The sequence below is a fragment of the Pyrgilauda ruficollis genome, unplaced genomic scaffold (genome assembly GCF_017590135.1).
Source record: "Pyrgilauda ruficollis isolate IOZ18807 unplaced genomic scaffold, ASM1759013v1 scaffold213, whole genome shotgun sequence".
Taxonomy (NCBI): domain Eukaryota; kingdom Metazoa; phylum Chordata; class Aves; order Passeriformes; family Passeridae; genus Pyrgilauda; species Pyrgilauda ruficollis.
The window spans coordinates 73,419-87,498 of NW_024520651.1; the positions used below are offsets into that span (position 1 = coordinate 73,419).

Below are 14,080 nucleotides of genomic sequence, written 5' to 3' on the forward strand. Positions count from 1 at the left end.
CAAAAATCTCCAATTAGAGACAGAAGTAGTAAAGTAGTTCTCGCTTGGTTCAACCCTTTTCTAAACCCTCACTGCCCTTAGATAGGAACTAAACTTTTTAAATGAAAATGTGTCTTGAAGAGCTGGTTTCAACCTTGGCTCCTAGGAAGAACCTGGACCCCCGGGCTTGGAGCCTCCGGAATGTATTTTGTCCTTCTGCCTATCAGGGAAAAACGTTGGGAAAGGTACTGGGCCTAGCTAGGAACTATATAGTTATACAACAATAGAGCTATGAATATATTTTAAGGAAATATAAAAGCAAAAAGGCAAAATTCATTTTGGCATCACAACAATTAACTTCATAAACATCCACTCCTTTTTGGTGAGCTCACACAGCATAGAAAAAGGAGAACAAACTGCCTGCTCAGTCAAGAACCTTCCTAGAAAGAAAAGGACTAGAAGTGTCCTCTTATGCCCTCTGGGCTTAAGATTCAAGTCTTTTTCCAGTTCTGATACAGTTGGGCAGGGCTCTTAAAAAATGTACTAACTCAGTATGGTTGTAATTTTTTTTCTTTCTCAGTCTCTCCAACCCAATCTGACCATTACGTGTATCCTGCACAGATTTTCCCTGTCCTTGTGTTTATGATTGAAATATATTTACTTTGGTAATAAAAGTTATGAAGCCTGTAGAAATGAACATTCATTTTAAAGGAAGAGATAAGTGGATTGTCAGGTTTCCTAGCTGAACAGTGTTGGCAACACTCATTTGGGTATTTGAATATTTGGTAGGCTGAAGAGCATTACACCTCTGAAAGAATGAGTCCTCCAGCCTGAAAAGTCTAGCCCTGTGTTTAGAAGGGTATTGGTCTGTGGTCTAAACAGCAGGGGAAAGTAACAACAATCTAAATGGCATCTTGATTTCTTCGATGCAAGGAGCATGTTCCTGTTGTCTTCTTTCACTTTCTGGTGGCTGTCTTGTTTAGCCATGGTAAACTACTGCCATTTAAATAGTATGCCCATATGTTGTCCCTTCATAGTTCCTAGCTTTATCAATCTGTTACATCTCCTCAGTATTACCAGAGTTCACAAGGTTGACATTGGCTCCATTATTTGAGACTGATACATAACAGTCCTTGTAATTTTCTACTGCTTGCATGATGGCAGAAATGTTTCCTGCCATATCTAAAATCTAGGGAAAATGTTTGCTGTATGATTTCCTTACTTGCAATCCTTAGGACTGAAAATAGTTTAATAAATACTTAATATTCTGTTTCATTTTTTATCCTCATAGCTGGGGAAGACAAAAAATGCCAGAAATATGGTATTAGCAATTACTCTTGTCAGATGAGAAGGGAGAGTGGATTGAGGAAAACCTCTGAGAGAGAGTTTGGATTTGATGAAACTTCTTGTTCAGTTAGAAGATAATAAAACCAGTTCTGACAAAGATAAGATTTGCCTCAACTTGAATTTCTTTAACACCCACACCATATATCCCTGTATCACAGATTTTGGTCTTGTTTTTATTTCACCAAGCATATTCCTTCTTTGAATTTTGATCTTACTCTTTTCATGTTTTAACTGTTCTTTCCTCTGTTTTTCACAGACTGTTTTTGAGAGGAACTGTCAATCTGATGACTGTGCTGCTGATTTGAAACTTCAGGGTAAATTATTGCTATCAAGGTGAGTAGATGAACTTTTATTTTCTTTCTTGCACAGTAGTATGCCATTCATTCTATGTGGAATGGCATTGGAAAGTCAAAATACAAACAGAGATGTTTTAGATCCAGACTAAAGGTGAAAGCGATGTCACCTTTAAAAAAAGGTCTTGAGATGTTCACAGAATCTGAACTCTTGTGATGGTGGGCTCTGGTCATATAAAGTGCAAGACACCTTCACCTTAACAGTCACAGTGGACAAAAATAGAGACAATAAATAGAATAGCAGAGAGAGACAAAGAAAGTAAAGATGCATGCTCGAATCAAGTATCAATGTGGAGCACATAATTTTTCAAAGAGAATAAAACACTGTTCATGACATGGTAGGAGTAAAACTGCCTGCAGAAAAGTAGTTTGTTCTGTCACACGTAAGGTTTCAAAAGACCCCTCTGAACATGGTAAATATCTTCAAACTATTGCTTTCTGTTTCTCAACATGCAGTTTTGCAAACTCTTCTAAATACTCCACCTTTCAAATTTTTCTTGTTGCAACTTGGGGATGAGTGTCTGATTTCAGGGATAATAAAACTAATCAAATAGACCAGAGTTGAAGTTTATGTTCTGTCTCTTGTGACTGGTGTTATGAGTAAGGTGTGGTGGTTGGCTCATGCAAATGAGTAGGAATTGTTGAGTGTGGTGGGGAGAAGTTCTTTTGGGGTTGGCGATTCTTTTGACATATATGTTTTGTTGTTCCAGTGTGAGTTTGAACCCTTTTCTATTCTCCCTTCAATCCTCCTCGCCCTCTGAGGTGTCTGCCTGGCAGCTCTGATGGACAGGACTGTTGGGGCATGTGGGGAAGGCGTTTGCTTGCCCCTTGTGGGAGACGGTGGGGAGTGGGGGACACTTGTTGCTGGGAGGCCTGGTAGGGTATCATCACACCACCAATCAAGATGCGAGAAGAGCTCCATCAATGAAAGGCATGGAAGGACATATAAGGACAGCTAATAAATATTAATGAGGCTGATGCACTCTTGGATGTATAAAAAGGTGGAGACGCTGCTTTGTAAGCTGAGCAGAAGGAGTCTCACTATGCTTCCAGCACTGTCATCCCGCTTTGCTTTTTAATTTTAATGGGTTCTAATTAAATTTTATTTATTCATTCCTGTCTGGGGTCTTGAGTAATTCATAATACTGGTGATCCTAGGAAAAAGCCTATTGTTTTGCCTGGACATGTACTCAATTTGAGGGTAAATCACACTAAAGGTGAGCATCGCATAACTTCTGTTTCCCTTTTTTTCCCCAGTATTTTTAGAGATGGAAATGCTGATGAGAGTTATTTAGTTTTATGCCAGAGATTTTGCTATTTGATGGAGAATCTGTGAAATGCTTTGCTTTCAGGTCAGGAGAGAGAAAGACAAAAAAGAAACAACCCAAACAAAACAACAAAAATAGAAGAAATAATAGTTACAAACGTTTTATAACGATCTACAGCATGCTGTAACAGTACTTAGAGACAAAACTGAACCAGAGTCAAGTCTGAGAAGTTACAGACTTCTCCAGACAGGACTGAAATCTGCATGAATGTTTTGGGGGATTGGCTGGGAGCAGGTTAGGTTACAGGCTGCAGAGTCCAAGGTTTGACTGCAGTTAGTCTGGATATTTGACTCAGTTTTTGTGTTGAGCAAAATCTGTTGAGAACTAGATCAGTGTCTGTGTGGATTAGAGAAGGTAGTGAAGGATTTTGTGCCACAGTTGAGGAATAAATAGCAAGAGACAAATCCTAAAACTTGTCAGTCAGTGTATAGTAATCATTGCAGTAAGAGCTGCAGTTGGGATTGGACCATTAGGCTGTTTATTTTTACAGTTGTTATTTATATTATCTTGGCTATTTATAAGTCCCACCTGTCATAAGATCTTATCAAATACAGTTTCTACATTTGTATAGCAGAATATTCAACAAATGCTCTCAAATTTGCTTTATTTCAAAAAGGACTTCAGGTTGTCACTGAGTAAACAGGCTTCAGTTATTAAGAAATAGCACAATGAATATATCTTACAAAAACAGATTCCTGTTATTATTGCATATAAAATTACCAAGAAACATGCTATGGATTCTGATTTTAAACAAGTGCTTTCTTGAATTTTTCCAGCCCCATGTGTTTCATGCAAAATAATCCTATCACAATTTTTCCACATTATTCTTGATTATGATAAGTGTGTGCAGAAAGCAAATTTTTTTTGAAAGAGCAAAAAATATGACTCATTTATTACTATCTGCACAAAACATTTGACTTCACTGTCAGCAAGGTTATCTTAATACCTTTGTCTAAATAATCACCTAAATTTGGTGGACTTATTTTCAGAAAGGATGCAATTAATGCTGTACAGATACACTGAATTGAAATGAACAGGATGTTTATAGGAAGGCAGTGATAAGTTCTATCTCTCAGGTCTGCTGCAGCTCTTTGAAAATGTCACTGGACCTGTGGATAGGGTGGTTTTGTTAAGATTGTCTACTTTGGCTGGCAAAAGACTTTTTCACTAAGAAAGTTAGTTGCCCAGATCTGAAAGAAATGGCGCCGTGAGTACTACTACCTAATTAAAAGATAGTCAACAGAGAAAAGGTGTAAAGAGTTGGTTTTGGTGATGGAGAAAGCTGTGCAAGTGCTAGTGGTATTCAGCATATTCAAAAATTATTTGTGAAATAACCTGCTAGAATTGAATAGCAAGATGATAATGCTTGCTAATCCTATTAAACTATTTAGAGCAATCAAAGTAACAAACAAGGAGGTATGCTTTCATGAAGTGTGTGATTCATCTGTGGATTTTACTGTTTGGGATACTGTAAATGCTGAGACTGTATATAGTAGTGAAATGGCAAATACAAATTCTGAAAGCTGCAGTAATGTATCAGCAAAATGCCACTCTGTACTTGTCTTGTTCTTCCATCATTGTCCTGCTTTTAGACATAGTTGGACACAGGACCCTTTGCTACATAAAGTGGCTTACACACTTGTCTTAAATTTGTATCATGTTAGAACCAAAAGCTGTTAGGAGTTCATACTATACCTTGCTGTATATGGCAAGGTATATTTTCGTTCATCACTATATATGCTTTCAAATGCATGCTGGTTACAGCATATATGTGCATAGGAAGTTAGCTCAGATTACATTATCATTAAGAGAATTGTTGGCATTCTTATGTGCTCAGGAAATGCACAAGCTACTGTGATACAGAGTTCACCCATAATGCATTTGAATCATTAGAATTACCCAGTTGAAGATATGAAGCCCCAGCCTGCAACCAAGCACTATACAGCCACTCCCTCACTCTTCCACCAGAGGGATTGGGGTAGAAAATCATAAGGGTAGAAGCTAGAAAACCTGTGGGGTGAGATAAAGACAGCTTCTTACAGGAAGCAAAATCTGTGCACACAAACAAAGAAAACTAAGGAATTAAGTCACCACTTCCCACTTCCCATGGGCAGGCAGGTGTTCAGCCATCTCCAGTGGTGCAGGGCCATCACACATTACGTTGACTTGGGAAGACAAATGCCATCACTCCAAATATCTCCTTTTCCTCCTTCTTCCCCCCACTTTATATACTGAGCATAATGTTATATGGCATTATCAGTTGGGGTCACCTGCTCTACCTGTGTCTCCTCCCAACCTCCCATGCCACCCCCTGCTTCCTTGCTAGCGTGGCAGTATGAAAAGCAGAAAAGGCCTTGGCTCTGTGTAAGTCTGGCTCAGCAGTAACACAATTATCAAGCCTCTGTTCTGCACAAAAAACTATTTATATTTTTTAATATATAAATATTAAAAAATATAAATAGTGCTGCTGGGCAAGCTGAAACCCTTCAATGTGAATTCATAGAAGAGGACAGGATAGGACTGTTTGGAAGCAGGTGATGATAAAAAAATGTTAAAGCCTTCTAACTTTATCTGGAAATTTTTGCAAAGATATAGGAAGCTAGAGATGGGATGTGTTCTTCTTCTGAATGTTTCTGTTACAGTGAAAGGAGTCCTTTGTGACTGGGGTGAAGACTAGGGTTACATGCTGTATTGGATTGAAGAAGAGTTAAGATGCATTTTTTCTGGAAAGAAAAAAGGTTGGTTTTCAGTTAACAGACAAATCTTTTTAAGGCTTGTGCACCTTCATTAGCATCAGTTTGCATGCAAACCCATCCCAGCTTCCTGAAGGGATTGCTGGACAAAGGAGCCAGCAATCTTGTTGCTTGTGACAGATGGTAAGCAGGGTCATGGACTGTGGCTTGGCTGGTTCAGACCAGAGATTTGGAAAGACCGTCTTGTGTAGGCAGTTCATGCTGCTCAGGAGTAAGATGTGCTGAAATGACATGCTGTGCCATCCTGGGTTTTAGGACTAGTCTGGATAAGGTCCCTGCTGACCTCATTTGTTGCTGTGTTGAGTCGTGTGTTGACGAGGATCAGAATGGATTTTCTGACCTTTAGAAATCCCAACCAGCTTTTCTTTAGTGTTCTGACTTTTATTGAGGTAAATCCTGTCTGTAACATAAGCAAAACTGCTTCAACAAAATCATCCTTTCTTCAACATGGAAACATCTGAGCAGGATGCTCCGCCATACTGGCTGGAAACTTGCTGGTGGAACTCCATGCCTCTCGCTGATGCCATCTTTCCAGCAAGAACATGCAGCTTCACTAGAGGGGAAGACTGGACCTGGAAAAGCAAACCATTAGGACTGAACTCTATGGCAGACGTTATGAGCTAGCATGTAGGAACACTACAGTGGTGTGTGCTAGTATTGCTACAAATGTTCTTCCTAGTGGTTGGCCTGGATTTTCTCATAGGAGTATGAATGTTGCTAGCCTGAAACTATAGATGGAAATTAAGAATAAGGAAAAAGTAGCCATGGAGTGTGCTGGGGACTTGATGAAGGCAGCATTAGGAGAAACTGAAGGAGCAGAAGAGAGGCATTTCATCTTTCCAGTCATGACTGTTCTCAAATCAATTTTTCTTAAAAGAATAAATACATGAAGTTTTGGCAGCATAGCACAGAAACATTACTCATTGCTTCCCCTTCAACAATTCTCCAGTGTTGAGTCTTGCAGCTGCCATAGGAAATGGCAAAATCTGGCCTTATCCATGCAGTTATACCCTGTGGATAGTGGTATTGGTGATTTCTAAAGGAAAGGACTTAAAAGTGTCTTAGTGTAAAGAACATATGTATGTATTCTGTATGGGTAATTTTAATGACACAACCTGAAACCGTAAGAGAAATAGGAATAGAGTATTTTGCAGTAAACTTTGGTTTTTGACCATAACCTGGTCCAGGTTTCCTCTACAGCAATTCACTACAGAAAAACAAAATGTTATGTTAATTATTATTTTCAAATTATTATTATTATTATTATTGTCATATAGTTTTTAGTCTTAAAAACATATTTATTACCTATCATTTGACTTTAATGCCTCATTCTGTTCTCTCAGCACAGTAAATGTCTTTTCTATCATGCTTCTGGAGCAACTAGCACATCTTTATTGTCCCTCTTGTAGATGCTTATTTAGTAGCTGAGCTGTGTCTGTTTCCTTAAGATGTGCTGAGGTAAACTCTGAAGTAGGTGTTTCCCAGGGGTTTATATCTCCCTAGTCTTTAAAATCTTATATCCATTCATTTGGTACTTTATGTGGGAGAAAAGCTCTCTGGTGTTTTAAGAACCTGAAATTGCTGAGGGAGGTCTTGTCTGACATACCAATGCCATTTCAGCTCCTGACCTGATGCCTATCCATCTGACTGGCTCTGCAAAGGCCAGTTATCAAGCCTTTTTAGGATTCAGTAGGAACCAGGTGAAAAGTGGAAAGACATTTGAGGAACAGTGAGAGTGTTTGAAAAAATGGACTTTCTTCTAGCCATAACAAACAAGCTAGCTAAAAAGACCAGAGTAGAATGGGTCATTGCTTCCATGTAAGATACAGCTAAGAAGGAAATCCTGTATGGCTGTGTATATACACTGACAACCTGTGTGTTGTAATGAACAGAGCAGCTTTACAAAAAACAAACAAGAAGAAAGAAAGATGATCTTGTGAATGTCGTATAGCTGCTGTGTTCCAGCACCAGCTGTGTGTATGATAAATAACTCAGATTGTAAGCACAGGACTATGAGCCCCTTTGGACAGAAAATGCTGCAATAAATATTGCTATTCCTAAGAAGGTTCCAGGAGGAAGTCTGTCTTTCATACATTTATTTGATGTGAGGTTACCTTTTATCCATCATTAGAACAAAACTGCTTATCCATCCGAGTGCTTCTGACTGATGTTTGACTATTAGGAAGTAGCAGCTTGGTTTTGTGTTGGTTTAGAGCATCTTCAAAGGCTACCATTCATTAGGCCTAAATTTATGTTCTTCTCCTACAGACTGGCTGGGGTGGATTCTGTATATACTGCTTAAAATTGGGGTTTTTTTGGAAATGTGTAATTGGTAGCAAAAGTCATAGGAAACCAAAGGAGTGACAAGTGCATTTTGCAGAAATTTTCAAGTTTTTCCAAATTATGAGTTTAATTGAGTTAAACTGAACACTTTCAAAAGTTCTCTTATGAAATGGGATTTTTGGGAAAAGTCCTTTTCCAATTGAAAGGTCAAGTTTATGGATTGGGCTGTTTCTCCTTCCATTTGTTCCTCTGAAATTAGCCAGAGAACAGACAAAATTCCAGTCTGTCAAAAACTTGCTCAAGTTTAAAATGTTTCCATTTTAATAAAATGATTATTCATGAAGAAAAAGTATTTTCCAGTATTATCTGGTCAGTTCCTCAGAAGATTGGTTTTGCCTTTTTTCCATATAAATTCCTTCTCTGACTTATTAGAGGATTAACATTGTTTATGCCAACACTTCTTTTATTTCTGTGACCTCTTTTGTCTTATGCATGGCTCTGTATATGATAAGTAGATAAATGATTTAATGTGATGTTTTAGGACGTAATATTGAAGTACTTAACCCAAGCCTCTCTGAAAAAACAGTGTGCGCATGACTTCCAGACTTTGAGCTTACATCTCTATTGAGGTTTATAAGCATGTTATTTGTATTATTGAAGAGTGAATAATTTCTTGTGACAGCTATAGCTGGTCTATAGCTGCACAGATAATTTGGCATAACAGACCCCAACTCAACCAGACTAGTTTATTAGATAATAGAAGTAAACAAGTCCCTGGGTGTGTTACTGATAGGCTGGATTCAAGTTCAAACAGGGGACCTCAGCCAATCCTTTAAACCATGAATGCACCCATATAATTGGCCATTGAGCTGGGCAGAGTTAAGACTCTTACCCAATCATAGATGTAAGAGTGGGAAATTCGAAGCCCCTATAAAAGAGGCTGCCCTTCAATAAATGTTGGCTTTTGCTGCATAAACCCGGTGTGTCTTGTCACTTGTCTATCTCCGAAACTGCAACAATTTTGCATAGGAACTATCTATGCAACTGCAAAACTGACTGTTTGCAAGTGCTGTGTGTAGATACAGGGATGAATATGCTCATGGACCTATTAAAATGAGCTGAAGGACTCCCTCTGATTCAGTAGGCACATTATCAGATATTAGGTACCTGATTTGAAAAATGAGCTACAGAAGTTTCATATTGACTTGTCAAATTATTACAGAACCTGAACTGAAGAATCCAGAAATCATAGATAAAAATGTGTTATGACAGCCTTGTCCAATTTGCTTTTCACTAGCACAAGGTGTAATGGTATAGAACATGAGTTAGTGTTGTAACAGTGCAGAAAATCAGTGTGTTCTGAAGGAAGGAGCAAGAACATAAAATTTTGATCAGAAAGTTTGAAGTTTTTTGAGTGTATCTCAATAATATAGTAACATTTGCTAAAAAAGCTAGTAAAGGTTTTCACTGCTCATAGACTTTTGCAAAGTCACAAAGTTGCAAGCTGTGGTTTAATGTGGGAAGCAAAGCTCTTTGATAAATTTGACCAGGCTCACACCTCAGCACTTAGCCTCCTTTGATCATACAATGGAAATTTGTTTCTAGAGAAGCATGTTTCATAGTATGCCGATTGAGGTTTTATGCCCCTGAAGTGCATCTTAACAAAACAGTCATGATGAGGAAACACAATATCCTTTTTTGTGGGGCTTAATTATGTGCTTTGGTAGTATCTGTTTTCCCCTTTCTCTTCATTCATAGCAGATGAAGAATTTGTTTTATTTTATTTTTCATTGAATAAACACTTCTTTCAACAATATTTCTGAAGTTCTATTTACCCTAGACAATCTACCCTAGTTAGCAGAGCTGCTCAGATGAAACTCATATCTGCTTTACAAAAACAACCAAATTGAAATTAGCAAATGTTATGGTTTAGCATTTCTAGTGCTACAGAAGTGGTCTTGACAGTCAAGGCCATGTGTGTATAAAGCTATGTATGCAAATATGGATAGTCCCAACTCCAGAGCACAAATACAGACCCATGACTGCAGTCATGTACTGCCTACTGGTTATTTGGTAGTACCCAGGGCTGTCCCAGCTCATTATCTTTTAAACTACCAAAAATGTTCTGAGGAGAAAAAAAAGTTGAAACATTGGGGAAATGGATACGAGTAGATTGCTTCTTTTTTTCTCAAAAAGTCATATGAAGTCTTGTGCTGTAATTTAAGTGTTTTCATAAATTATAGCATAGTTTAATGTTATTTAAAAGTGATTTGCTGCACTGTGAAATTCTATTTGGAATTTAGCTTTTTGGTGAAGCTATGAAGCAGAATTCCAAATTCTAATTTATTTATCTTCTATTTATCTTTTAACTACCGACAGTTGTTAGTGTATTGAATGCTGAGTTTGTAAGGCATATGGAAAACTCTGTTGTAACTCATCCAGGGTTCAATTTGCAGTTTCCTGAAAGGGCAGAGCTCATAATTAATCAGGATGTAGTGCAAATTGCAGTGGGAGCATAATCTCAAAGCATAAGTGAATGTTTTCCATTGTTGAGGATGAATGGGGATGAAGAAATGGTTTCTTCATTCCCATCTGGTTTGTTGTGCTCATAGCTTCATAAATCTCTCCCAGAATAAATAAGCGCAGGCTAATAACAGTGAACAGTACTCTTCCTTTTGAAAATAGAGAGATGTAACCCATATGGATGATAACAGAACTATAAAGTGATGAGTGTTAACAAATCAGAGTAGTCCACATATTTAGCACACGAATACAGATTCCCAGTCTCTATTTTCTAGTAACAGGTCACTGATGATCAATAAAGGATATTGTACAAACCAGTCTTGTCCCTTCTTAAACACTAGTTTTGTTTTGAAAGAATCATTTAATTGTATCTACTGGAGTAGGATTTTGTTGTTTGTTATTTTAAACTAGAATCTAAAGAGATGTTCTTTCACATAATTAGAATTCATTGCTGGGCTACTGTGTAACCTGGCCGTCCTTGTGAACATCTCAACATCATAAGGGCCTAAGATAGTTAAAGGCACTGTTGCTCTACCAACCAAAACATAAAGCTAATAAAAAAAAAGCTTAACTTCAGGAAGCACTGTCATATATCAGCTGCCTCAAGAGGTGGAAATTCTTGATAATATACAGATCACAATGAGAAGCAGATGCACTTCTGTTTTGCATTTTTAGTATACATCGTGACTGGTACAGATCTGCACGTATATGTATATATACATACATATATATATACTGTCATTTGTGAAGCAGCTACGTGAACTTTTTCTGTATTACATCTTGAAATTGCAAAAGCCTGAGGTTTTTCACAGGTCACCAGGTAAATCTTCTTGCTGGTTTTGTGTGAGCTGTAGAGAAAATGTGATATGACATGCTTATCATGTTTGACTTTTAGACATAGCTTACTCTTGGAGAGTAACTCCTGCTACTGCAAAACAAATTGCCTTAAGTAACAAAGCTGTACTGTTTGTAATGTTTTCTCTCTGTTTAACTGCCTTTTACTGGCCTCTGAAAGTCATTATTGGATAGGGTACTGTTCTTCTCTCATCAATGCTTAGCTGAATATGGTTCTTAAATTGCATATTACGCCCCAACATCTCAGGAGCAGGACAAGCAATTGAAGCTATCTAATAGCAGGAAATCCATGTCTGAAGGCATAATTTGTATGGTAAACACATAGGTTTACATGATTACTTCATTAATTATCTAATTTTTGGAAACAGTATGATATAAAGTGCTATTAATTCAGCTTCAAATTTCAGATCTGTGGTCAACTATCATGTACTTTAACAGAGCTTTTCAAATATTTTAACAAATAGGAACAATATAGTTTTTTTTTCATGTCAGGCTGATGTGTGCTGCCTCACTTACGTGCCTGATACCATATATCTGTTGCATTTCTTTCTGCCATTAGTAACTAGTTTTTGTTTGCATTGCAACCTTAGGATGCTGTCTTACACACACATGGAGGGATAAATTTGTCCCAGAGGCACAGTAATGTTGATATCAAGGATAGCTTGTAAAGATGGTAGTTTGTATATGTGAATGCAAGGGTGAAAGATTAGATTAGATTAGATTAGATTAGAGTTTCTGTAGATGTTGTATCTCATCTTGGTTTCATGTCACAGTTTCATAAAGCAGAGCAGCTTCATTCAAGCTGGAAGCTGCTCCTTGGAGTAAACATTGTGTGAAAACAGAGACAGCTCTTTCCCTATTGACTCTTCAGTTCTGTTTATAAAGGATTGTGAACATCTGGGTGTAGTTGAAATTACTGATAATAATAAAAGGGCACCAGATTTCTGTAGAGTGTGACAAAAGGTATTTTTATGTGTGGGTGTTTTGCCCTGTTCTGTCCATTTTATTTCAAAGTTTGTAGGCACACATGGCTGGGATTTATACCTGTTTTGTACTTAAGGGGAAGAAACTACACTTGGGGAAAAGGGGACAGTTTCCAGAGAAGCGTTGAATACATGGTAACTAGCCGTAATTAGGAATTACTGTTTTTTCTATATCATAATAAAGAGTCATATGTGATGTGTGTCTTTCCCCACCTCCAATTCTCCTGCCCTCTTCACCTCTTGTTTACTACTCAAATGTATTCATTTTTAACATTAAAGCACAGGAAAGATGGAAATGGTAAGGCTGTGTGCCATATTCCTGAATTGTAATATATATGGGAACTGAAGCACTAGAGATGGCAGCCCTGTGCCAGAAAGGTGGTGGCACAAGCACTTCTATGGCCACGGCCCTTGGTTCACCACAGTAAGCACTTTTTTTCATATGGGACTGTCTCCGTCTCTCTGGGTGCCTCCCAGTGAACCCCGGCCAGCCCCAGGTCGGCAAACAACGGGGGGCAGCCCCGAAGTGACCGACAGCAGGGGGACACTCTCTGGTGCCTCGAAGGCACTGAGGGCATATAGGCTAGTCACCTTTGCAGCAGAAGAGACGCTGGAGACTTCGGTAGAGGATAAAAGGCCAACTCTAAGCAGGGGGCCAGTCCAAGGTTTATTCGGAGCTCCTCAGGGGGCCCCACACCTCAGTGGGTGCGTGCTCAGAGTGCAACAAAGGAATCTCAAGGTTACATTTTAAGGGGGGGAGGAAACCGAGGGTAGATACATTTGCTGACCAATAAAGACCCTCCAGGGATGCAGCCTTAGGGATGGACATTTGGGATAGCGTGTAACATCATCCTTGGGGAGCTGACCCCTGGCTTCAGGCTAATCACTCGACAGCTTTGACCGAAAGTTCTAGATAGAGGGGATGGGATGCTGAGTGACTGACAGAGAGCCAGGACGGGGATTTGGGGGATGATCTCAACACAGGAGAATGGTTACACAGGTAGAGGAAGGGGGTACAAAAAGGAGGTACATCATCTGGGGAAAATAAAGGGATACAAAATCAAAACTATTACAAAGTAATACAAAGTATAAAAGCACACTACAACATGAGACATTTAGTTCCTTCCTAAGGAGGAACACTGCAACTCTGTTACTTGGTCTCCAATAAGAGCAGAATTGTTATGGTACTACTCTTAACCTGTCCTCTTCTGACACACAACCTTGGTTGACTACTCCTTGGAATTAGCAATTATATTTTTTCTATCACCTCATGTTATGTACTACTCAGGGCACACTGCAAAATCCCTGCTTGAGAACTAGATTGAGAAATACAGAGAAAGATCATAAATGAAATGATCTGATGGCCTCAGTGTTAGTTTGCCATAGCTGGCTTAATGTACCTCAGATAGGCTCTGGTCATCAGCTGTGTGAGGTGTCTTTGTGCCTTTGTTGGTATAGACTTCAGCATGAGAAGGGGAAGGCAGAAGTTGGAGATACAAGCTATGTTGCAGATATAAGCTAGTTGCAGAATAAGCTATGGTATCTTGAACATTTGGCCCAGTCCTTAGCCTAAATTGGCTATGAACTTTCCAGAGAGAATTGCAGTGCAATTCTTTTGAACACTCATGTGATGAGAAGACAATGTAACCAATGTAAAATCCAATAGCTTTGCTCCC

General features: G+C 38.6%; 1 protein-coding gene across 1 annotated transcript in view; it reads left to right on the forward strand.

The window, feature by feature from the left end:
- LOC121353949 (integrin alpha-9-like) overlaps positions 1-14,080 on the forward strand; it is a gene marked incomplete at its 5' end in the record, with an annotated part of 178,084 nt that overhangs the window by 68,994 nt on the left and 95,010 nt on the right. Inside the window, one exon of the mRNA XM_041468170.1 lies at positions 1,583-1,659. Coding sequence (XP_041324104.1) covers positions 1,583-1,659 — 77 coding nt within the window. The remainder of the gene's footprint in view (positions 1-1,582; positions 1,660-14,080) is intronic.